Genomic DNA, 25,579 nt, shown 5'->3' with positions numbered 1-25,579 from the left:
GCTTTTACCTGCCCTTTTATGTCAGTACATTGGTAAGTATATGGCTGTTTTCTGTGATGGTTTTTTCGCTCAGTGAATGGAGGCAGAGTAGGCCGGGGATCATTCCAGCCGTCCACCTCCATTCATTTTAATGGACCCCTTATTTGGGGTCCATTAAAATCTGCCTTTCTGAAATTCAACTTTGAAGAAACCAAAAAGTCAAATCAGTTGTTTTAAAAATATGTTTACCTGTTAAATAACCAAACAGGATCATGAAAACAAAAACTAATTATATTTGAAATTTTATAACAAAAACACTGAAACTTGGTGCTGGATGTTGGAGTGAGTATTTGCATCAGTTCATTAAGACTTCCATTTGTACAAGTCGAGCGTTTGTGTCTCCAGACATTCTGAATGGGATCATCCCAGCAAAGGTGATAAGAGCTCTGGCTTGACTACGTAACACCTATAGGAGACAACATACATTGTAACACGTGTAAACAAAGGAAGTGATCAGCTACACATCATGAAAATAGACTGTCACCCACCGAATCTTTATCCTCTACTCCTAGCTGCGGTCTTCCAAGAGAAGAGGGGCCACTGCTCTTCAGCCTTTTGTATTTGGTGTATAGTATGTTCATTGTAGCAAGAAGGACTTCAGACAAATTATGCCTGATCTGAGGAGATTACAGGTGAGGAGAAAAAACACCATAAATTTACCCAATAACTAAACACAAAGTGAACAGAATCAGACACAAATCTTGTTAGCAACGACATAGCTAGACACATATCCTTAGCATTTGCTCAAAGTGCGGTATCAATAATTGGTAGGGGTCTGACAGCAAGGACCCTTACTATTCTATAGAACAGAGAGATTGCAGTGCCGCCTGAAGAACACCCAGTTCTGCCACAGTTTTAGTAGACACAGAATTGCTTCTGCAGTACAGCAACTCACTCAGTTAAAGTGGTTTATCCAATATATATATATATATATATATATATTTTTTTTTTTTTTTAAATGGCCGTTTTCTTCCACAAACAATGCCACACCCATCCATGGGTTGAGTCTGGTATAGCAGCTCCACTCCACAAACAACTCATGGACAGCAGTAGCACTGCTTTTGAAAACAAGCAACCATGTTTGTTTAATCCTAAACACCCCCTTTAAGTCAGGCTGAAGTACCCGGGCACAGCCACGGGTATATGTCATATCAGTGAGGGTTTACCATAGCATGCATTGATGGACCATCTTAATCAAATAAAACATTTGCTTGAAAAAAAACAAAAACTATAATTGTGTAATTCTTTACTTACTTCATCTCTGAAGTTTCTGAATGCAGCAACTCTCTCCTCCACGGTGTCCTGGCTTAGAGGCACAATCTTCAATTTCTCAATAATCTATGAATGAGAAAACTGTATTAACAGGGATGTCCCACACAAAATAATGTTCATAGTTAAATCCAGCCCATAATTAAACTTTTTTTTTTTGCATTTACACTTATTAAAAGAAATACTTGATGTAAAATCTCTTTCTCGTGGTGTTCATTGGGGGATACAGTAAAGACCTTTGGTACGGCCACTGCCATTAGAAGGCGGACGCTACACAAAAAAGCTTTGGTTGCTCCTACCAGCTATACTCCTCCTGCTGACACCAAGCTAATCAGTTTGTTTCAGGATTCCATTGCGACTGTTTAATGCAAGTGCAATGAGCTGCTATCCAAATGGGAGGCTCTCTGCCCGTGGAATGGTGCTTTACTTGTTGTGGATTTTCACCATGAAATTCATTCAATTCAATGGTGAAAACAATCACCAAAATCTACATGTGGATTTTTGAGCATTTGCTCCACGATGTGTGAACATACCCTTAGACAGAAGGTACAGGGAAATTTGGTCTTACAACGAGACTATGTGAAATGGGTGTCTATAGTCCTACGTGGTCTGGATGTTTTGCCCCTGGTGTCAGACAGGATGAGTACTTGCAATACACAGCTACATGCAGAAGGTATTGGTGTAAAATCTCTCACTATAAGCTAAACGATGGTTGGTAGCTGCAGGAGGAAAGGTTGGAGGAGAGAGAACCACCTGACAGTGCCCATCGGGTCAGATGCAGGCACAGGGACCTGAGAAGCAGAGCTGATGTGAAAGCTTTAACTTAAAGGCTATGGGTTGGGTTTAGTTGAGTTAAACAAGACAAACTTTTAATCCTTCATTTACTTTCAGGCCCCCGATATGCAGTTTGCAACCTGCTCCTAGTGACAGACTTGTCCCATGTGGATGTGTCCCTGCAGGACGTGAGATCTGCGTGTCCAGGATGCTGCTGTATTCATTAGCGCTGCGGAATAAGTTGGCGCTATACAAATAAAGATTATTATTATTATTATAGCCTGTCTCACAAAGAGAATGCAGCCGATAGGGGCGGCATTGAGTGTATCACTCTGCCATTTGTGTTTGGGGATTGGCCAGCTGTCCTCTCCTCCGGTCAATAGAGACTGTAACGTGATCGGCACCAGTGATGTTTGTCGCAGGTGACCAATCCCCATCCATAAACGGTGGAGTGCTACTGCATTCTTTGTTAGATAGACTATAACTATCTTGTATCAGCACATCTATAAGGATCTTTTTTTCTCTTGTGCTGCTATGGAGTGCCCGATAATACCCTCAAACATCCCCGCCGACAATCTGACGAGGGTTCTCTCTTCACTCTGTACCCGGATAGAAAGTCCATGTGATTCATGCTCGCTCCCCCTGTGCTTTCCTCCCTATCTGTGTACTGTGCCCTCCCTGAAAGGCTGAGTGCTTTCCCCCCTTTCCACTTTTTGATCTGGCATATCCCCTATCCCTGCTATCCTCAACACTGAAAGAAAAGGGGAACACAGTGCCAACACAGCCAAAAGTAGTATACTGTTGGATCTATGTCAAATGCAGCAGTACAACTAGCCATGTGAAGGAGTTACACAGACTCTACAGCAGCAAAATGGAGGAAATTTGTAAAGAAGACTTTTGAGAAAGCTGATTTCTAAAATGTTGTTGCTTATAGCCTTTAAGTCACCAGCACAGGGACACTTAGGGAAAAATATTATACCTTTAAAGCACAATCACACAAAAGTACAAAATGATTTTTCACAAGTTTCTTGTAAGTGAAAACATTCCACTACATTCTGAACTTACATCAAATGCTAGATCAACATGGCCACCATGATAGTTATCAAAGAAAGTCATCAGATCCAACAGCAAATAAAATGTAGAGTTGATTGCTTTTTCTGCGCTTACACCTTGGGATCTGTATCTGGAGAAGAAAACAATTCCCATGTGAATGTATGAACAAACATGTAGCTTTTTGGTTTTATTTTGTTCATATGCTATATAATATACATTAAACAGACGCTGTGACGCCTACCTAACAATAGCAACCATTTAAAGCATATGACCATGAGCTATTCATGACCCATCCTTTAAAAAAAAAACAAAAAACTATTACAGCCTATGAGAGACGAAGCGCACCAGAAGTCTCATGCAGCAGTAGTGCTTTATGTGTGATAGCTGTTGCCTTCATTATAGGATACTCTCTCCCCCCCCCCCCCCCCCCCGATTAACAAGTGGATAGGAGATAATATGCTTTCGTAGGACAACCCCCTTTAACGTGTCTTGATAATAACTTTCCTACCTCTAAACTGCGTCAGCACCTTTAGGGTTCCCACACACTTGCGTTTTTTTAACGCGCATGTCAATGGGACTTTCTAATGTTAAAAACGCATCGCCAGTTGGTGCTTTGCAATTTTTGCATGATGCGTTTTTAACATTAGAAAGTCCCATTGACATCCGTGTTAAAAAAAGGCAAGTGTTTGGGAGCCCTTAGATGCAGTACAAAGTGAATCTTACCTTTCAGCAATAGACAGTGCCATGTTTTTCAATCGCTCCTTGTTAGAATCTGGAGAGCTGATTTGAGAAATAATTGGCCCCAACAATTTATTGGTCAACTCCAAAACCTTGTCTGGATTCTGCAGAAAGAAATGTACAAACCTGAACGTGCGTGCGCAACAAACCATTCAGTGTGAAACATGAGTGGTGGAAAAGAAATAGAAGAAAAAAAAAAGTTTGACTTTTTTTTTTAATATATCTCTGCAACACAAGGAAAAATGTATACAGCCACGTCAATTTAAAAGAAAAAGGGAAAAAAAGGTATGGCTTCTAAAATGCAACAAGGCAAAACCAAACAAAATTGAGATGGTCATTAAAATTCAGAGGCCTGGTCATTAGAGGAGTTGCACTAGAATCACAATTTATCCCCTTACACATAGCTGATCAGTGCAGGTCTCACTGCAGAGGTCCTCACTGATTCTGAGAATGAGAGAAGGGGTTCTGTGTCCCCTTCTTTCTCACACTCAATGGAGTGCTGGCAGAGCATCAGCGGTCAGCCGTGCATTTATTTCAGCGGGACTGATAGAAAAAGTCAAGCAGCAAGAGCTTGGGTATCACTGAAGTCCCATTAAAAAGTAATGGAACAGCAGCGCACTTGCTCGACCGTTGCTGCAATCCTCTTCCTACTCACTGCAAGAGGTGCAATAAACCCACAGTGAGGTGGACGGGGGACACGGGACTTCCACGGATCACCAACTTTCGCCCTGTGGATAGGAGGTAGCTTGTAATTCTGGTACAACCCCTCTAGGGGGTTAAAAAAATAGATCTATGATCAGTTCATTTTTCGACTGGAGTGGTTTCTCTGACATTTACCATATGATATAGGAATTGTTGGAGGTAAATACATATTCTACAGTGAAAACAGATTCCCAAAAACGTTTTTTTTTTTGCAGTATTGCAAGCTACCGCTCATACTGGTATGTTTATCATGAGATGCTATCAAACCGCGTGAAATGTTTACCTTTGCCAAGTCGTAGAGCTTGGCGGCTTCTTCAAACAGTCCTTTTTGTTCTGCTACAGATGCCACCTCGCTTATGATAGGATTTGTGTCTCTTGTAAATTTATCAATGGCTCCAGGCTGCCAACATAATAAAACTATTAAATGATGTAATGACGATGGGTGATTTATGATGGGAGAACCTTGTGGTAATGTTCTGCTTCCAACTCCCCCCCCCCCCCCCCCCCAATGGGAAGACCACAAGGAAGACTGAATGTGTTATACACTGAACGATCACTGCGTTAGGAACAGCTGGTGCGTTAAATCTTGAGATCAGTGACACGGTACCACGTGATGGCGGCACAATCTGCTCTCAGATATTAAGCGGACCTGTCTTCTGCACAGCAGATGCAACATTTGGTAGTCATGGGTAAATATGGTGACTTGAGTGACTGACTGCGGGCAGATTGCTGGTGCCCAGATTTCTGAAATAGCTGCAATTGTTGTCTGTTCATTAACCACGGTATCAAGAGCGCACCAAGACTTGTTGAACCATGGACAGACATCCAACAGATCACATAGCGGCAGGCCATGTGTGGTTGATCCTAGAAGCAAATGTCGGGTGGCACATCTGGTATCTTAGCAATGATGTGCCACCAAGTAACCCTGCATTACAACAGTGGGGAAGTTAGAGAAACTTCCACAATGACCATAGGGTGTACCTTGCATCAATTGGGGCTCAATAGCCGAAGACCGGCAAGGGCTCCTTAGATAACTCGGCACCATCACAACAACGCTTCACAGGAATCCAGGAAAGAGGTCAATAGACCTTGGACAAATGGCAGAAGGTCGTTTGGAATTACAAGTCCTATTTCTGGTTATCCATTTGGATGGCTGGGTGAACATCTGGCGTAAACTGCATGAATTTGTATTCCAACAGGCCGGTGGTGGTGTGATGGTGTGTGGAGTGTTTCCTTGGCATAGCCTAGGACTCTTGGTCTTGATACCATCATCCTTGAATGGTGAACATTACAGGACCTGTTAGTTGACCATCTGCACCCATATCTTCAGGAAGTCCTCCCCGACTACAGTGCCATCCTTCAACCAGGCAGCACTATGTCATTGAGCTTGGATCACTAGGTAGTAAGTCCAAAGAACTAGTTTGCGATATACTGGAAAGGGCTGTGAGATCCGCTCCGACTTCCCCACAAAATGTGCACCAAATGACAGAGCTGCAGCAGTGGGCATGAGTAAAGTTGAGTATGAAGGATGTTCACTACCTTGTGGAATCTGTTCCCAGATGTCTGAAAGCCGTGATCCCCCAAATAGGTGGACCGACCTGTTATTTAATAGATGTTCCTAATGCAGTGATCGTTCAGTGTATGTTTCAAAATGCATATATCATCACAGTTTTACACATTTTTGTAAATGCTGAAAGGTGACAAATTCTATTACCTTCCTTGTACCATCTTTCTCCAACTTCCCAAGAAGCATATCAAACTATAAATGATAGGAAAGGAAATAATTAGAAAACATGAAACAAGGAACCAGAAGTGCTAAGAATGGAAGCGTCCGTACCTCTTGACTTTCAATCACTAGTTCACTGACACACCGCAGGAACATATTCTTATCCTGGCTGTCTTTCTCATTTCTGAAAGAAATGAAAAAAAAAAAAAAAAAAACGACAAAAGGTCTACTTTCTGATCATAGTACATGTTTAAAGGGGTATTCCCATCTCAGGAGCTAGGCTGCAATTCCCATTCCCTTCTATGAGAGTTATGGAAACAGACTAGCGCAGCCAGCTCAACTGTTTCCGTAATGCTGGCCACCTATAGCTGTCACACACAAGGGGATATATTACCATGTCAGTCATAATGGTCCAAGAATAACCCTTAATTAAAATAATTCTGTAACATCTTTTTATTTTTTTAACCCTACATTGTACTGTTCCCTCTTGCTGCCCCCAGAGATTTACAACTAAATTGACAAGTGGGTGTGTCCCTGCACAGTCACACTGTCCAATTTGTGCTGTCAGTGTCATACCGAGTAGGGATGCACCCTTACAACAAAAGGAATGGTAACTTCTAGTTGTCAATGACAAGAAACTTCCAGGACGAATAGCAGAGGAACATTACAACGCAGGGCTCTGATAATGTAGCAATCAGGCAGCATCTTTTATGAAGAATTCAAGTAATTTCTAAAATAGGCATGTCATGACAGCTGACAGATCCTCTATAAATCAATGCAAACACAGTCACCAGAAGTAGAAAACATTCTAAAACTTTGACAAGAGCATTTAAATTTTTTAAAAGAAATCTGTCATCTGAAATTAACTGGCAGAGCCATCACGGAGAAATCTTTATTCTTCTACCCTATGCGCTGTATGCAAGTGGGCGGGCGGCTCTGCTCAGACTCGTCCAGTGCTTTTGCTATCTCTCTTTCCTAGCCCCGCCCATTATTGATCTCAGAAAGGAGCTGTCAATCACTAAGAAAAGGGAGGGGCTGATGATTAAGCGTTAATTTCACATCACAAACTTTCTTTAAGAAACCAACCTGAGAAAGTAAAAATATTGCAAAGCTTCTCGTGGGTCTGTTGGTTCAAACTTCCTTGTGTAAAGCATAAGAAGACGAACAAAGTTGAGACGTCGGACACCAATAGGATCTCCTCCTTCTTGGCTCACTGCAAGGGCAGATGCAAAAATTGTATATGACATATCTACATAAACCAATCCGCACAGTGAATGGGCTACAGCTATACAGGCACAGCAGCTCGTCTGTACAGGCCGTTGTACTGTATTCAAGCGAGTGAGGCTGAAATGCAGTACCGGGCACAGCCACATGTGTGTGTATAGCGTTGTTGCCAAGTGTATAACAAAATTAAAAAAAAAAAAAAAGACTGCAGTCCCGTAGGGCTCTTTTAAAAAGAATGACAATTCAAGATGAGTGAGCATACTCACTAAGGGCAATTGCTCGATCGAGCATTGCCCTTAGCGACTACCTGTCCGCTCGGGAGCAAAGATTCGGGTGCTGGCGGTGGGCGGGGAGCGGTGGGGGAGGAATGGAGGGGAGATCTCTCTCTCCTACCCCCACTTTCCCCTGCTCATGGCCGCAACTCACCTGTCACCCGCGCCGGCAGCCGAACCTTTTCTTCCGAGCGAAGAGATACTCGCTAAGGACAATGCTCGATCAAGCAATTGTCCTTAGCGAGTATGCTCGCTCATCTCTAATGATAATCATTCAGATTCACTGGATTGCAGGAATCTGAACAGTAATTGTTCAGTGTAAAGGCTGCCTGTGACTGAATGACGAATGATAATTTGTTTGCTTATCGTTCACTTTTCAGTTTCTGCAGGCATAAAAACTGAACGACAATCGTGTAAACAGATAGTTGTTCATCTATAAATTACTGCCTGTTTACTGTGAATGAAGGAGGGGCGGCAGAAGTAATCTCCAGCCCGCTTCGCCTTTATTCACTGAGTAATCATCGCTCCTGTGTGAAAGCGCAGAAGCAATTATCGCTGGAGCAACTGTCAGACGCTTTAGCACCCAGCAATCGTCCTGTATATATATATATATATATATATATATATATATATATATATATAAAACTCTGATTAGCAGGCAGTGGTCACTTGATTCTGCTGTCAACAGAGACTGGTCCCAAGGTAGGACTCCCACAAATCAAACACTGATGGTCAAACTCAGAGATTAGCCATCTATATTTAAATGGGTTGTCTGGTTACAAAGTCATATTTTAAAATTAGTGACTAAAAACAATAAAACAAAAAGGTACTTACCATCTTCAACTCCAGCGATCCAGCACTGCAACTATGGGATTCCTCTAGTCTCTGTTGATGAAGACATTGGGCAACTGTTGCTTGCTAATCAGAGGCGGCAGGGTCACCCCTCCGTTCTGGCATCAGCATTCACATCCTGGGCACCATGACGGCAGGAGTGCCGAAAGGTGATGCTACGACCTCTGATTAGCAAGCAGTGGTCACTTGACTTCTAATATCAACAGAGACTGGAGAAATCATGGGGCTGCAGCGCTGGATTGCCGGGGCTGAGGATGGGTAAGTATCTTTTGTCTTATTGTTTTTAGTCAGTCATTTTTCACTAATTTTAAAGTAGGACTTTGTAAGCGAACAACCCCTTTAAATCCCGGAAAACATATTTAAGGTACAGCTATATAGTGGGAGATTGACAACTGCCCTAATAAGACTAAAATTAGTTTAAGTGCATGTCCGTCTACAATACATTTAAATAAAGTTTACTGAATAAAAACAAGAATGACAATCCGTACTCAACAACGACAGCAATAAAGAGGAGTATCAATGAAAACAAGCTATAGACCCATCTATGGTAACTTTCACATATGCAGTCAGTTTAGGCTTGTAGTAGTATTCCCTCTTTGTATTGCCGTGTCAAGAAAAATAAAATAAATGTAGCTTAACTGCGCAGCACTTCTATACTTACACAGTTGTGCACTCTGTGTGGAGGACTTCAGAAGCAATTTCAATTCAAAAAGAGCAAGTGCCACATGTACGGCATGACAGCGGGTGCGTTCTGTGCGGAACAAGTGGGCGATAGCGGCTTCAAACTGAGCAGTAAGGAAGAGGACTTGAAAATACAGGAAGGGATGTTGGTTTGCAGCAAAGTGCGATTCCCCTGAAACACAAAAAGGATCATGTAAAATATGGTGGGCAAATTTGGAACGTGTTTATTACATACATGCATGTGTTACTATGTACCATAGTCTTCAAGCAGCTGCTTCTGGAACTGGGGCAGGGTAAGTCTGTCTTGTGGAGAACTGTTCGTGTCATCATCAAAGCAAATCTGACTCAACTGTACAGAAAAAAAACAGGTCGCTATTTAATACACATTCAATAACTGTACCATAAATGGATCGGATGAGAAAACTCCTTTAAAGGGGTATTCTGGCAATATCAAGTTATTCCCCACCCACAGGATAGGTGACAACTACCTGATGATCAGTAGGGGTCTGATTGCTGGGACCCCCACTGATTGCTAGAATGGATGTCCATTGTCCCCCACGGAGCGACAGTGCGCATGCTCAACTACTGTTCCATTTATTTTAATAGGACTTCCAGAAATAGCTAAGCAACTAAACATGGCTATCTCCAGCAGTCCCATGGAGTGTTGGCCAAGTAGGTGTGCGGTCACTCAATTCATTGCCAGTCACGCAGGCGGACATGTGGCTCTGTTCTGGCAACTGGTGGGGGTCCAGGAAGTTCGAACACTGATCAGGTAGTTATTGCCTATCCCGTAGAAAGGGGATAACTTGATAATATGGCAATATCCCTTTAAGCTGAGCAAAGTTTTTTTTCTGTATGTAGAGAGCCCCATAAAAATTCTGAACAAAGACAATAAAACAAATCAGTTAATGTACAAAAACAAGATGCTCTAGAGGAAAAAATAAATAAATAAAACAATGAAAAAATATATACATAACAGTCTGTACTGTTGACAAAGGCTTTTGCCGAAACGCGTTCAGCGTGCACTTGTGAGCTGTATGCTTTATTTTATTCAATAAAGAAGGAAATTTTTAACGGTAGCAGCTCCCCTCCATCTCTATTTTCTGCTCATATGTACTGATCATAGCGTTCAGTGTTCAACAGGCAAAATGACAAGCATCAGAGAAAGCTGCACATAATAAAAGGGAGTTCAGCATCTGAGGAGACACATACATACATGGCAACACACACGGCAATAAACTAAAGATATTTAGGATTCTGTGCCTATCACAGCCAACGGAATTGGCCTCCAAATTTGAAGATCCCCACTGAAGAACAATGTAAGCAATCATACATAGCCACTCACCTTCAACCACAGATAGTCCTCGGTTTTATCCGCTACCTCATTATGATTGTCTGCAACATCACAGCGCCCAATAATACAGTAGACCGCTCTCTTGTAGGGATCAGTGCTTGACCTTACTGCTCTTCTGTAGTGTAGACGGAGTTTGTTTTCTGTTGATGGACACAGTCTGGAGTCGGAGAAAAAAAATCAAGTTACAGGCATATATCGAAGCAGTAACTAAAAAAACTTGACAGCAATGACCGAGTCAGGAATTACGGCAGTTACCTGCGGTCATTGCTGTGAACGTATTCTTGGAACCAGTTCTTGAACTCCCCCAACTGATGCTGAACTCTGTTCACCACTTGCTGTGCTGCCAAGATATCCCCACAGCGCAAGCAGTAGTAGATCAGCGCCCAAACCGGGTATCCTTCCAGTTCACCATCCTGTAAATTTACAGTTACATAAGCATAATTCATAAACACCAACATTTTATAGCGTATGCAGTGGCTTCATATTTACCTGCAGTCCAGGAATAGGAGCAGGAAGCCTGATATTAAGGAAGCTCCGCACCATAGGGTAGGTCCCAGGAATACCTCCCAACTGTGCTTGCTGCAGGTTGGAGTATACACTCGTCAGTGTATAGTCTTTATAACTATAAACAAAGCACAACAATGGGAGGACTAAAAGTAATATAGTAACAGTGTGTAAGGCTAAAAAGCACAAGCCCATCCAATTCAGCTTATTCTCCTGCAATGTTGATCCAGAGGAAGGCAAAATAAAAAACAATCAAACAATGAGGTGGAAGCCAATTTTCCTTATTTTAGGGGGGGGGGGGGGGGGGGATTCCTTCCCCAACTCCAAATCTGGCAATCAGAAAAATCCCTAAATCACCGACCCTTCTGAGTAATCAGTGATAGAACACGCAATATTACACTCAAGAAAGGCGTCCAGGCCCCTCTTGCACTCATTTAGCGAGTTCGTCATTAGCACATCCTCAGGCAGAGAGTTCTATAGTCTCACTGCTCTTACAATAAAGAACCCCTTTTTATACTGATATAGAAACCTTCTTTCCTCTAGACGTAGAGGATTTACTGTAGTAGATATATTGAAGAGTCAAAGCAACATTGCCCTGTCAAATTGTTACTAAGCGGTTTCAAATCCCATTCGATACCAGCTACACGGCGGCTCCTACAATTACCTTTTTTCCAGGAACACTAAAGCTTGTCTAACAAAAGCCATCTGCATTTGAACTGAGCAGCGACTTTTCATTGTATCAGAAGCTGGAACTAGCAGAACATCAGTCATCTGTTTGACCATCGCCCAAACATCAGATACATTCTGCAAAGAGAAAACCAGAGAGCTGTAAAACACATTCACATACCAAAACAGAGTGTGATGCTTTATTACAACCGTTTACATACACAGTACGTTATGTATCTCACTACTGGTAAACACACATTATTATGATATATACCCCCAACTATGGCTCAATGGCATAACATGCTCAACTAGCAACCTTATAGTATTGTCAGATAAGACCTATATACTAACTTATGTTTATTATTGTCAAATTAAATGTAGACTGCGATATACCATCTCCCTTCTGCTAAACAGGTTTTCCAGACTTCATTTTCTCCTTTTCCTTCCTGCTTAGGATTTATCGGTTTGCACAGCAGAATGTTCTATACTTGGGATTGTAGTATTTGTAATATTATACTTCAGGATTTTGAATCAGTTTCACCCATTATGCTCATTGTAAATCTAATACATTGCAACTGCATTTGTATGTATTAGAGGAATAAGTTATTCTTCACTAGAACAAGTTAAACAATGACACTGGATGCTTGCTTTTTTTAGATTTCCTACCTTGTCCTCCAATCTCTCAGCAACCGCAATGCACAGGTCTACCAGGTTTGGCTTCAGATTTCCACTCACAACCTTCTCATTGTACACATATATCTGCAATAAACCACAATTTCATTAACAATAAAGGAATGTATTATTTACGCCTTGTTTATTTCACTTTCTGCCATTATACAATGGCGCCATCTGCTGGCTAGAGCCAGTACTGCGGTATGTGACATGCTGGAGAGGCCCCCCGACAACAGAATGGCCAGTAATCTACAGTAAGAATACCCTGCTGGATGTCTTCCGACATCGGAGCTGTACAGACTTCAATTAGAATATCTTAAGACGTCAGACGGTGGATTGGAAAGGGTTTAGTAGGCATTGCATTTTAAGGAAACGTGTTTTGGTGACTAGCAAAAGCCCAAATCACTTTCTTTACCTAAAATCATGTTTTTGTGCTGAAACACACTAAACTACTGTCCATTAGAGGTCTACCTTCCTTATAATTTGCTGTTCACGATCTGTTGTCCTGTGAAGTGTGTTTCTAGTAACAAAGACACCAAGGCAGTTTACAGGAAACAGGAAGGGGGGGGGGGGGGGGAGGCTTTGCTTGCTGCTGTCTCATGCTGCTCATAGAAACCTATGAAGGAGTAGGGAGCTAGAGGAGGGGAATCAGAAGATTTGATTCTGCAGCCAATAGTAATTGTTTACTATGTCACAGCTACTGAAATCCCATCTACATTGCTCAGTACTGCTGTATAATGATATCCATGAGGCGGGGCTCAGGCAGCCATAATTCACTGCATGCTGTGGTTTTGGAAAGCACACAAAGCCCGAAAGGTGGTAATCTGGTATTACAAAAAGAAAAGCAGAGCGTCTGAAAGACGACATCTGGGAGAGGTATATCTGCAAGGCTCAAACCAAGACCAAATTGTGGAGCACAGATTCGCTTGGATGTGTAACAGAAGGGCAGAACAAAGGCAAGACGATGTCTTCATTGATATGGTAGGCCAACACAACCTTTGGTAAGAAGGCGGGCATGGGACGTAGAACCACCTTGTCCTGTTGGAAGACGGCGAAAAGAGGTTTGGCCGACAAGGCTGCAAGCTCAGAAACCCAGCGGATGGAAGTTATCACCATCAAAAAGGCTACCTTCCAGGACAAGATGTTGCACAATGGCTCTAAAGGGCGAGGCTGCAGCACTTCCAGTACCAGATTGCAGTCCCAGGTTGGGAAAAAAGAGCAGTATGGAGGGACAGCGTGAAAGACGCCCTGTAGAAAGGTATGGGCAGCAGATTTTTAAGCCAGGAGCGATTGGAAAAGAATGGACAAGATCGATACCTGACCCTTCAAGGAACTAAGGCCCAAGGACATGCCCAATCCCTATTGGAGAAGGATAAAAGGCAAGATAGCAAAAAAAAAAAAAATAGCATAGGATGGAAGTTGCATTGTTAACAGCAGAGGAAGAAAATCTTCCAGACCTCAATGTGAAACCCAGGAAGAGGACTTTCTAGTCTTCATCATAGTTGGAATGACAGGTTCTGCAAATCCACGAGCTCTCAGGACCATAGGTTCAACCACCACACCATTAAACGACGTGTGGAGAAACTCGTATAGAAGAGGGGTCCCTGTAAGAGAAGATCTTCTGAGGAGAGAGCAGTCATGGAATGTTGACCTGCAGGTTGTACCATGCAGGTAAACACCAGCACTGTGAGTTTCTGTAGTGTCGGCTGGTGTCCATTGTGAGTACGTGCCAGTGCAAGGTTTAAAAGGGAGCATCTTAGGTGGACCTGAGAAGAGTTCAGCGATCAGAGAAGACAAAGCTGTACAGAAAGGTGGATCTCTTGATTGAGAGAGTCCACGGATTTGTGCCACAGAGAAAATGGCGCTGGAGAGATCAGGCATGAAACTGGCCGGATGGAATCACTACAAAAAGGATAAGAACATCAGCCCCAAACCCAGTACTCATGCAGTGATGACTAGTCCCAGGATTCTGAGATTACAGGGAACACCCCTACACGTGAAGGAGATGTAATTTCTGTGGCGGGAGAAGGACCCGGGCATGTGCCGATGAGAGACCCAAAAAGTCCAGACGTTGTGATGGTGAGAGGGAGGACTTGATGGTCGATGACCCACCCGAACCGGGACAGAGTGTCCTGAGTGAAGTGGAGACTCTTCAGATTGTCTGACCGAGTCGGGAACCTTCACCAAAATGTCAACGAGATAGGGGATGGCCACTATCCCCTCAGAGTGAAGGAGAGCCATCACTGATGCCAGAACCTTTGTGGAGACTTAGGAGCCGTGGCCAACCCAAATAAAAAGACTGTGAATTAGTTGTGTTCCAAGCAGATGGTAAAGTAGAGGAATATGAAGATACACATCCTTCATGTCAATGGATGACAGAAACTCCCACGGTTCCATGGACACTGACAAATTGTTTGAACTTCTTTAAATCCAGAACGAGTCTGACAATGCCATCCTTCTTGGGTACCACAAAGAGATTGGAATAGAACCCTTTGAAGCGTTCTAAGGGAGAAACAGGGACTATTATACCCTGAGCCAAAGCATGGGCCTTTGAAGGAGACACTGGATGCCTGCAGCTGAAGAAGCGATCTGGGGAAGAAGGTGACCCGAAGAGATGACCTCTCGAACCCAAGCTTCATACAAGAGTGATCCAGGTCTCTCGGAATAGGGAACATTGCCCTCCACCCTGGAAAGTTTAGGGTGGGGGCCTCCCTTCATGCTGAGGATTTGGTGGAGATGGACTTGGAGGACTGTAGCTAGGGATGCCATTAAAGATGTAATTTAAAGGAGGAACTTCGGTTTTGGTCTTGCAAGGATTTCTTGTTATCTGAGGTCCGGGGAGCTGGAGCTGCAAAAGGAACGAAACTAACACTTTTTCTTCTGTGCAGATCTTGCACGACTCGATTTCTTCTGTGGAAGGTCACAGCTCTTACCACCTTTGGCCTCAGAAATAATCTTGTCCAGTCTGGTGCCAAGGGAGGCCAAAAGGAAGAGGTGTTAATGACCTCTTAGAGGAGACTTCTGCAGCCCGGGATTTGAGCCATAGTTAGACAAGAGGTTGCCAAAGCTGCCGAAGCGTGAGCCAAAAGTCAAGCCATATCTAGGGAAAGTGTAGGGGAGTGGGGTTGTAATACTTACCTTTCTGCCATATAAAATGTAGCTCCAGTGCTCGCCTGCCGTAGGAAGGGAGTGTTCCAATGTAGGAGCCACTATGGCTGGTGGGTGAGGATGAAACTAATGTTGACTATGCCTCCTTGTCTTCTGAAGGTTGTGTAATGGACGAGAAAAAGAAGATATCCAGCTCTCCTATGTGTGCACTCTATGGGAGCCAGCATAGCCACTACACTAAGCTACCAAAAGTAATTGGACACCTGAACAAGAATCAAAAGTAGTATTTGTTTACATGTTACTACATAGTGACGCCTCCCTTGGCCCTATTGACATTCTACTAATGTCTGATACACTTCAGCTGGTATTTCCCTCAATTCATCCTGCAAACATCTGGTGAGTTTTCTCAAAGATGATGCACACTGTTCATATTTCCTGATGTTCCAATTCATCCCAAAGATGTTTAATGCGGTTCAGTTCAGGACTCTGAGCAGGTCAGTCCAATGGTGGAACGTCCATATCTTTAAACCAGCGTTGGATTTGTGACAAGGCATGTTGTCTTGTTAGAAGTCTGGCTGACCATTCCCAGAGTATTACTAGATTGTCAGCAGCACATTATTGTATAAAATGTCAAAATGGTACACCTCCGTGTTAATGTCATGTAAAGCACCCCCAGATCATAAGAGAACCTCCACTGTACTTAACTGTTGGCACAACACGCTCAGGCAAAGGGTGTTCCCCATGATCCTTCATACCCATGTTTGACCATCTAAAGTGTAGATGGAGTAGCCCGACAACACAGCATAGAACTTTCTTCCATTGCTCAAATGTCTAACAACAATGCTCCTTGAACCACTGTAGACAGGCCGATGCATTGTACTTTGTGATGGGCAGCTTGTGTGTAGTAGCATAACCTATATATTCAATAGCATGCTGTTCCTTTTACAAACTGTAGCTGACACCTCCAAGCGTCTGCATCGTATGTAGCATGGTTTAGGAGACGTGACATGATAATAAGACATGATCCATTATACTAATAGGGGTGTCCAAATACTTTTAGTAGGATATTGTAGTCTCCACCCAAATAGTCAGGGAAAACTGAAAATTAGAGAGCTTGCAGACTGGAAAATGGTGAAAAATGAAGGCTACAAGTCAGGATATAATGGCCAGGACTAGTGGAACTCTTCATGTACACACATACCAACTTATTATGAAAAGTGACCTGAAAATACGAGTACACTTTAAAGAAAACAAATTGCTTTCCTTTGACTCACCTGTCGTGCATATGCCATTTCCACATCATCAAGAGAACTGCGACCTGGAGCTCCAAGATCACTGATGTAACTCGTCTGCCACAAAAGCAAATCACTAATGTTAAAAACAGAAATCACTATCAAAACAGAAGGAAATGAACCAAATGCAAGTAACGTCTTTCATACCTCAGCCTCCTGTGAGAAGCCCAAATCATCTTCCCCAGAGGCAAGTAGTGTGTGGAGGATTCGCTGTTTCACTTGTTCCCACTCAACAAGCATCGACTCCCTATGGTACTCCTCTGCCATAGCAAATGTCTGCACAACATATACATTAATTCCTAAGATTGCTGCTGTGTAGCTGTAGTATTTAAAGTCACAGGCGCAGTTTGGAAAAACTTCCATATATAACATTTTAATAAAGTGAAAAATTGGTAAAAAAATAATGATCTTTATTTGTATGGCGCCAACTTAAAAAGTTATTATTCTACTTCAGTGATGCACTGCGAATAGCAGGGTAGGATTTTTATCGGTACTTCGGAGGTTGTTATACGACACAGATTTGATAATAAATTAGTATCAACCTCAATGAACGCATCATCACTGCTGCCATCTCTTCAAGGCTGTTACACTGCATACTGTCCTGGTCTACTTTTGATGTAATATAAAAAGGTACTAATACAAAGGAGTAAATAGTCAGTACTTCGTACTATATCTTTACTAGTATGTATATCTAGTACTCTGCATATTCTAACTAAATTATGAAAACATGAACAAATTAAAATGCGATTAAGGTTTACTCCTTTCATTGCTATATTGCTTGTGCCTTAATATACAAGTTCTACATTGATTAAACTGGTTAAAGTCTCGTGTGATTTACATCATGGTAATTGGTGACACACAACTTATAAAAAGGGGTTTGTGTATTTGTAGCCACTCACCTTTCTCCTTGATTCATCAATAGCCGACAGCAGAGCATTATCCTTCTCATTTTTCAAAAATCCCTACAAGCAAAATGGACAGTCCTGGTAATTGGCTTCTTTTTTCCCCCCTTTTGTCCCATTTAGACGATACGACAGTTGTCTAAACGGCTGCATGAGCTCTGACATCACCGCTAGATGTTAGCGCACGTGCACATGTTTATACAGGCAGATCACTGCTGACGTCTCGCTGAGCGGGGAGCATTTACACGCAGCAAGAAGTTGGCGATGATTCTTGTTGAAAGCGAGCGACCAACAAACTGTAAATGAATAGTGCACGATGGCTGTGGATTTAGACAGCAATTATTGTGCAAATTCGCTCATTTTACCATATTTTGTGTGATAATCATCCTGTATAAATAGCCCTTTAGGGACTACAGCACTTAGTGTAGCTGTAGACATGAGACATAAGTTAGCAGTTGGTACTAGTTGCCCTACAAGCAACCTCTGTATGTGTTTTTCTCTACCTGTTCCTTTATTACTTTTCTATTAAATTCGGTGTCTTTGGTGCTCCTTCAATGGTGTTCTGGCTACTCTTACATCATGCAATAATGGCTCCATTAACCTTATGTATCCATAACACTAGAGGCCTTAACCAACTTGAAAAACAGTCAGATTTTATATAGGCTTCATAGGAAAAGAATAATGGTAGCCATGTTTCAGGAGACACATTTTGTAGCCTCTAGCACCTTCACATGCACTAATAAATACTATCCCACTTGGTTTCATAGTCCTCATCCAAATCACAAAGCTTGCAGGGTTTCACTAGTGTTCCATAAATCTTTTCAACCCACCCCAATAGCTTTGGAGACTGACGCTACTGGGAGACACATCTACTTAAAAATCCATGCTACGGGTTGTGTATACACAATTGTTAACATTTACTTTCACAATCAGGACCAGGTCCCCTTTGGGATTTGTACTCCACGAATCAGCACATTTTGCAGATGGATCCAGGATTGTTCTCAGCAGAGATTTCAACCTAGGGCTCGATCCTTTTGTGGATACGCTAAAAGTGTACTAAATATGAATAGACCCTTAAAGAAAGTTATGTCATCATGGAACTGGATAGGTAAAAGATATTAATTCCAAATATCTAATTTTTATCTCAATCCTCACTAGAACTCCTGCTCAGTAAGCCTGCGAACAGTCTGTGTGCTGTATGCCAATGTATACCTGGGGCTCCCAAGCTCTACAATATAACAGACAGGATCCCAAAGCGCTGCAGCGCAAGGACCGCTTGCAGGATTAGAGCGGAGGAATGAACTCACCTGTATATCTGTGTCCTTTACAGGCTCCAGGGGTTCGAATGTTGTGGCAGCACTCAGACTCTCGAGTCTCTGAGATATGTGAGATATGTCCAGTCCTTTGGAACCCAACAACACAGACCTGCAAGAAGACCACAAGAAGCTTTCGTTACAGTGAGATCTTGCTAGAATTAAATTGTGATAAGTGTCATCATTATAAAATGTACGTAATCTGGCAGGAAAACATTGGCATGTCTGTTTGACTTCAGAAGGTGTAGCAGGGTCCCTCAGAAGTCTATCAGTGCCGTACCAAAGCGCTGTGCAACCTGGTGGTTGTATGAAGCCATAATATGGCTACCTCGAAAGCAGATCTCTACACTGGAAGGCATGTACTCAATAAATGAAGTACAGTTTAAGCCAAATGTCTCCAAAAGGTGTGTTTTGTAGGTCTACAAAAGTGATGCTGGTAACAAAGGAAGAAAGGATCAATGCGATACCCCTGGCAGGGTTGGTGTCAACACGTCACGTGGCCCAAACATTCAGTCTGCTCCTTCATCTGTAGCCGTTTTAGGGAACCGTGATCATGCCACATCATCCACACGTCACGTTGTCTTGAACTTTTGAGTGAGTTTCACAACACAGTCATGTGTAACTTGTATGGTATGCGTCACATTGAATACATGAGGTATTGATCCCAACCCGCTGCCAGCAGCATCACATCAATGCAGTTCTCCTCTGTCAATGGCACTGCTTATATGAAAATACAAGACACTCCGGTTTTGAGACTTTTGAATTTACCCTGTGGAACGGCTTATTACAGTATATACACTTTTCATCTAAGCCCAATCCTTACGCTTTAACATTGGCCGACTCTTGAGAGGTGCGGGTCATGGTCCTGGAGCGCAGCCTCTCTCCAGCCTGCTGGATCTCTTGAAGATTTCTTTCCACATGAGGCAGCTCTGTTACTCCTTCCGTCTCCGCAGCCAACTGTTCTGCTTGCTGCAGGAGTTCTCCAAACCCCTCGACATCCATCTTGGACGCTAATTAAGTCATAAGACAAGGTAAGACATCAGATAAGTGCACTTAGGGGTAAATACCTTACTAGAACTATTCAGAGGGAAAAAAGATGAAGACCGTGGTAAAAGCAGTTGGATTACAATGTAAAGAGGAACGAGTTCGAGGATATGTTCAAACGGAACACGTTTGTCATGGATTTTCTGGTCAGACTCTCCGCAAAGACAAATGCCAAGCAGCAGCAATGTACATAAGACTTTCAGAATCTCTGGCCCACATCTTTATTCCTTGGTATCTCTGTCATTAGCTGGTAATTCCACTTGCTTTGACCGCTATGTTTATTGCTGAGAGCCGATCATTACACCCCGGTCATTTCATTAGGGGTGAACTGATAGAGTGCCGGCCCAGCCTCTTTACTGTAAGAGCGCTATACAATAAGATGTGCCAGTAAGGTGGAGGACTTACATGTACGTCCGAGTTGTACGGGGCATCAAGAATTAGGACTCACTGAAATCAATGCAAGCTGTGCCCGCAGTAACAAGCGCCGGCCACTGCACAGAGGTTGGACTTCCGCTTGGACCCCTGTGTAATTGCGGTGCTGTCAGCAAGCGCACAATCAGCTGATCGGTTCGGGTCCTGAGCAACAGACCCCATGCCGATCAACTATTGATGGCCTATGGCGTCATACACGAGCGATGCTGGAAACAAGTTGTGGCACTCCCATTCTTGTGCATGCTCGCGCATTGCAGTGCCCGTTGCTCTCAATGGGTCCAGCGGCAGCATCGCACCCCGTGGTAGGTGCATGCCACGCGGTATTTCCCCATTAAAAATAATGACAGCCATGTCTGTGCGAGATCCCCCACCCCCCTCATAGTCCGAGTACCAAAACTATAATCCCAGCCTTATGGTCTGCCTTTTGGGTGAGAACAGGACATACAGTGACAGACGGATGGCCGCTGCGCCACAAGGATCTCCAGCACAACTCCTACATCCCCCGTGGGCTCCTAAAGTGTAACCAGGGGTCAGTCCCACGAGCGGGATGTCGCCACGTATAACACACATGACAGTACATGGATTTTCATTGATCCGCTCAGGTTAGCATATATACATGGTGTGTAACACGCGTGAAATAGATGGCAGTATGCTGTATTTCACGGTGTATCACGCACCTACAGCCCCAGGTCCTCTGCGGTTCGTGGGGTCATCGCCCTCCATACATAGTCCTGTATATTACTGGTATCCTCAGGCTCAGCCGCCAGTGTACAAGCTACAGGGAGCAGCAGGGCAACCAATCAGGAGGCTGCTTGCTCTTTCCAAAGCACCCAAGAGCTCTATTTTAATTGGTTGCTATGGGCAACACCCGGGGGAGAGAGAGCACGTGACCACTACACATCCGTCACACTCGCGGCACACTACTCGTCTCTTTATTCCCCCTGCACGCCGCGTGTAGCTTCCGCTTCTCATGGGGTTTCCTTAGCCGTGAGACTCAGTCTGCCGGCATACTGTCCCATGAATTGCTGGGACTTGCAGTCACACCGTTACCGACAGTGGCCTACACTCCCCGGTGTCCCCATACCTCCTCTCCGGCGCTCTCCTCCCGCTCTCACGCTTCTAGTCTCTGATTGGTCCATGGTTCCCTTCCCAGAATGCATTGCGATTCCGATAACTTTATTGACAGTCAGAAATTTGTAGACGGAGGACGGGGCTTCAGGCGTTGCCTAGCAACCATTCTGTACCAATACTGCCGGATTTCACTTTGTATGAAGTCTGGTTTTATGGATATCGTTTTACTTCAAGTCTGTGGGGGCAGAGAGTGCGGGTGTATAAATGTGTATTCAGGGCGGTCCGTCCATCCGTGGGGGCAGAGAGTGCGGGTGTATAAATGTGTATTCAGGGCGGTCCGTCCGTGTGTGGGGGCAGAGAGTGCGGGTGTATAAATGTGTATTCAGGGCGGTCCCGTCCGTCTGTGGGGGCAGAGAGTGCGGGTGTATAAATGTGTATTCAGGGCGGTCCCGTCCGTCTGTGGGGGCAGAGAGTGCGGGTGTATAAATGTGTATTCGGGGCGGTCCGTCCGTCTGTGGGGGCAGAGAGTGCGGGTGTATAAATGTGTATTCAGGGCGGTCCGTCCGTGTGTGGGGGCAGAGAGTGCGGGTGTATAAATGTGTATTCAGGGCGGTCCCGTCCGTCTGTGGGGGCAGAGAGTGCGGGTGTATAAATGTGTATTCAGGGCGGTCCCGTCCGTCTGTGGGGGCAGAGAGTGCGGGTGTATAAATGTGTATTCGGGGCGGTCCGTCCGTCTGTGGGGGCAGAGAGTGCGGGTGTATAAATGTGTATTCAGGGCGGTCCGTCCGTCTGTGGGGGCAGAGAGTGCGGGTGTATAAATGTGTATTCAGGGCGTCCGTCCGTCTGTAGGAGCAGAGAGTGCGGGTGTATAAATGTGTATTCAGGGCGGTCCGTCTGTCTGTGGGGGCAAAGAGTGCGGGTGTATAAATGTGTATTCAGGGCGTCCGTCCGTGTGTGGGGGCAGAGAGTGCGGGTGTATAAATGTGTATTCAGGGAGGTCCGTCCGTCTGTGGGGGCAGAGAGGGCGGGTGTATAAATGTGTATTCAGGGCGGTCTGTCCGTCTGTGGGGGCAGAGAGTGCGGGTGTATAAATGTGTATTCAGGGCGGTCTGTCCGTCTGTGGGGGCAGAGAGTGCGGGTGTATAAATGTGTATTCAGGGCGGTCCGTCCGTGTGTGGGGGCAGAGAGTGCGGGTGTATAAATGTGTATTCAGGGCGTCCGTCCGTGTGTGGGGGCAGAGAGTGCGGGTGTATAAATGTGGATTCAGGGCGGTCCATCCGTGTGTGGGGGCAGAGAGTGCCGGTTTATAAATGTGTATTCAGGGCGGTCCGTTCGTCTGTGGGGGCAGAGAGTGCGGGTGTATAAATGTGTATTCAGGGCGTCCGTCCGTCTGTGGGGGCAGAGAGTGCAGGTGTATAAATGTGTATTCAGGGCGGTCCGTCCATCTGTGGGGTCAGAGAGTGCGGGTGTATAAATGTGTATTCAGGGCGGTCCGTCCATCCGTGGGGGCAGAGAGTGCGGGTGTATAAATGTGTATTCAGGGCCGTCCGTCCGTGTGTGGGGGCAGAGAGTGCGGGTGTATAAATGTGTATTCAAGGTGGTCCGTCCGTCTGTGGGGGCAGAGAGTGTGGGTGTATAAATGTGTATTCAGGGCGGTCCATCCGTCTGTGGGGGCAGAGAGTGTGGGTGTATAAATGTGTATTCAGGGCGGTCCGTCCATCTGTGGGGGCAGAGAGTGCGGGTGTATGAATGTGTATTCAGGGCGGTCCGTCCGTCTGTGGGGGCAGAGAGTGCGGGTGTATAAATGTGTATTCAGGGCGGTCCGTCCGTGTGTGGGGGCAGAGAGTGCGGGTGTATAAATGTGTATTCAGGGCGGTCCGTCCATCCGTGGGGGCAGAGAGTGCGGGTGTATAAATGTGTATTCAGGGCGGTCCGTCCGTGTGTGGGAGCAGAGAGTGCGGGTGTATAAATGTGTATTCAGGGCGGTCCGTCCGTCTGTGGGGTCAGAGAGTGCGGGTGTATGAATGTGTATTCAGGGCGGTCCGTCCGTCTGTGGGGGCAGAGAGTGCGGGTGTATAAATGTGTATTCAGGGCGGTCCGTCCGTGTGTGGGGGCAGAGAGTGCGGGTGTATAAATGTGTATTCAGGGCGGTCCGTCCGTCTGTGGGGGCAGAGAGTGCGGGTGTATAAATGTGTATTCAGGGCGGTCCGTCTGTCTGTGGGAGCAGAGAGTGCGGGTGTATAAATGTGTATTCAGGGCGTCCGTCCGTGTGTGGGGGCAGAGAGTGCGGGTGTATAAATGTGTATTCAGGGCGGTCCGTCCATGTGTGGGGGCAGAGAGTGTGGGTGTATAAATGCGTATTCAGGGCGGTCCGTCCATGTGTGGGGGCAGAGAGTGCGCGTGTATAAATGTGTATTCAGGTATTCAGGGCGGTCCGTCCGTCTGTGGGGGCAGAGAGTGCGGGTGTATAAATGTGTATTCAGGGTGGTCCGTCCATGTGTGGGGGCAAAGAGCGCGGGTGTATAAATGTGTATTCAGGGCGGTCCGCCCCTCTGTGGGAGCAGAGAGTGCGGGTGTATGAATGTGTATTCAGGGAGGTCCTTCCCTCTGTGGGGGCAGAGAGTGCGGGTGTATAAATGTGTATTCAGGGTGGTCCGTCAGTGTGTGGGGGCAAAGAGTGCAGGTGTATAAATGTTTATTCAGGGCAGTCCGTCCGTCTGTGGGGGCAAAGAGTGCGGGTGTATAAATGTGTATTCAGGGCGTCCGTCCGTCTGTAGGAGCAGAGAGTGCGGGTGTATAAATGTGTATTCAGGGCGGTCCGTCTGTCTGTGGGGGCAAAGAGTGCGGGTGTATAAATGTGTATTCAGGGCGGTCCGTCTGTCTGTGGGGGCAAAGAGTGCGGGTGTATAAATGTGTATTCAGAGCGGTCCGTCTGTCTGTGGGAGCAGAGAGTGCGGGTGTATAAATGTGTATTCAGGGAGGTCCGTCCGTCTGTGGGGGCAGAGAGTGCGGGTGTATAAATGTGTATTCAGGGCGGTCCGTCTGTGTGTGGGGGCAGAGAGTGCGGGTGTATAAATGTGTATTCAGGGCGGTCTGTCCGTCTGTGGGGGCAGAGAGTGGGGGTCTATAAATGTGTATTCAGGGCGGTCCGTCCGGGTGTGGGGGCAGAGATTTGGGTGTATAAATGTGTATTCAGGGCGGTCCGTCCGTGTGTGGGGGCAGAGAGTGCGGGTGTATAAATTTGTATTCAGGGCGGTCTGTCTGTCTGTGGGGGCAGAGAGTGCGGGTGTATATATGTGTATTCAGAGCGGTCCGTCCGTTTGTGGGAGCAGAGAGTGCGGGTGTATAAATGTGTATTCAGGGCGTCCGTCCGTCTGTGGGGGCAGAGAGTGCGGGTGTATAAATGTGTATTCAGGGCGTCCGTCCGTGTGTGGGGGCAGAGAGTGCGGGTGTATAAATGTGTATTCAGGGCGATCCGTCCGTCTGTGGGGGCAGAGAGTGCGGGTGTATAAATGTGTATTCAGGGCGGTCTGTCCGTCTGTGGGGGCAGAGAGTGCGGGTGTATAAATGTGTATTCAGGGCGGTCCGTCCGTCTGTAGGGGCAGAGAGTGTGGGTGTATAAATGTGTATTCAGGGCGGTCCGTCCGTGTGTGGGGGCAGAGAGTGTGGGTGTATAAATGTGTATTCAGGGCGTCCGTCCGTGTGTGGGGGCAGAGGGTGCGGGTGTATAAATGTGTATTCAGGGCGTCCGTCCGTGTGTGGGGGCAGAGAGTGCGGGTGTATAAATGTGGATTCAGGGCGGTCCATCCGTCTGTGGGGGCAAAGAGTGCCGGTTTATAAATGTGGATTCAGGGCGTCCGTCCATCTGTGGTGTCAGAGAGTGCGGGTGTA

At 45.2% G+C, this 25,579-nt stretch overlaps 1 protein-coding gene across 2 annotated transcripts; it reads right to left on the bottom strand.

Annotated features, from left to right (window-relative positions):
* Positions 1 to 252: 252 nt before the first annotated feature.
* NUP93 (nucleoporin 93) lies at positions 253 to 21,752 on the bottom strand. Of its 2 annotated transcripts, none has more exons than XM_066583788.1 (22): positions 21,702 to 21,752; positions 19,965 to 20,151; positions 19,136 to 19,253; positions 17,826 to 17,888; positions 17,074 to 17,202; positions 16,909 to 16,983; positions 12,521 to 12,613; positions 11,853 to 11,992; positions 11,174 to 11,306; positions 10,940 to 11,097; positions 10,676 to 10,841; positions 9,586 to 9,679; positions 9,311 to 9,502; positions 7,388 to 7,514; positions 6,413 to 6,485; positions 6,290 to 6,334; positions 4,859 to 4,975; positions 3,859 to 3,977; positions 3,148 to 3,265; positions 1,294 to 1,377; positions 528 to 656; positions 253 to 445 (listed from the first exon to the last, which is right to left on the bottom strand). In XM_066583788.1, the coding sequence occupies exons 2-22, from the start codon at positions 20,141 to 20,143 to the stop codon at positions 335 to 337; spliced, it is 2,463 nt and encodes an 820-aa protein (XP_066439885.1). In that variant the 5' UTR covers positions 20,144 to 20,151; positions 21,702 to 21,752; the 3' UTR covers positions 253 to 334. The 2 variants fall into 2 exon arrangements, with proteins under 2 accessions (XP_066439885.1, XP_066439884.1); XM_066583787.1 differs by lacking the exon at positions 21,702 to 21,752 and adding an exon at positions 21,295 to 21,688.
* Positions 21,753 to 25,579: the final 3,827 nt, after the last annotated feature.

The sequence above is a fragment of the Eleutherodactylus coqui genome, chromosome 11, assembly GCF_035609145.1.
Source record: "Eleutherodactylus coqui strain aEleCoq1 chromosome 11, aEleCoq1.hap1, whole genome shotgun sequence".
NCBI lineage: Eukaryota > Metazoa > Chordata > Amphibia > Anura > Eleutherodactylidae > Eleutherodactylus > Eleutherodactylus coqui.
The sequence above is the reverse complement of the archived record's forward strand: the minus strand, read 5'-3'. Positions and strand labels throughout refer to the sequence as shown.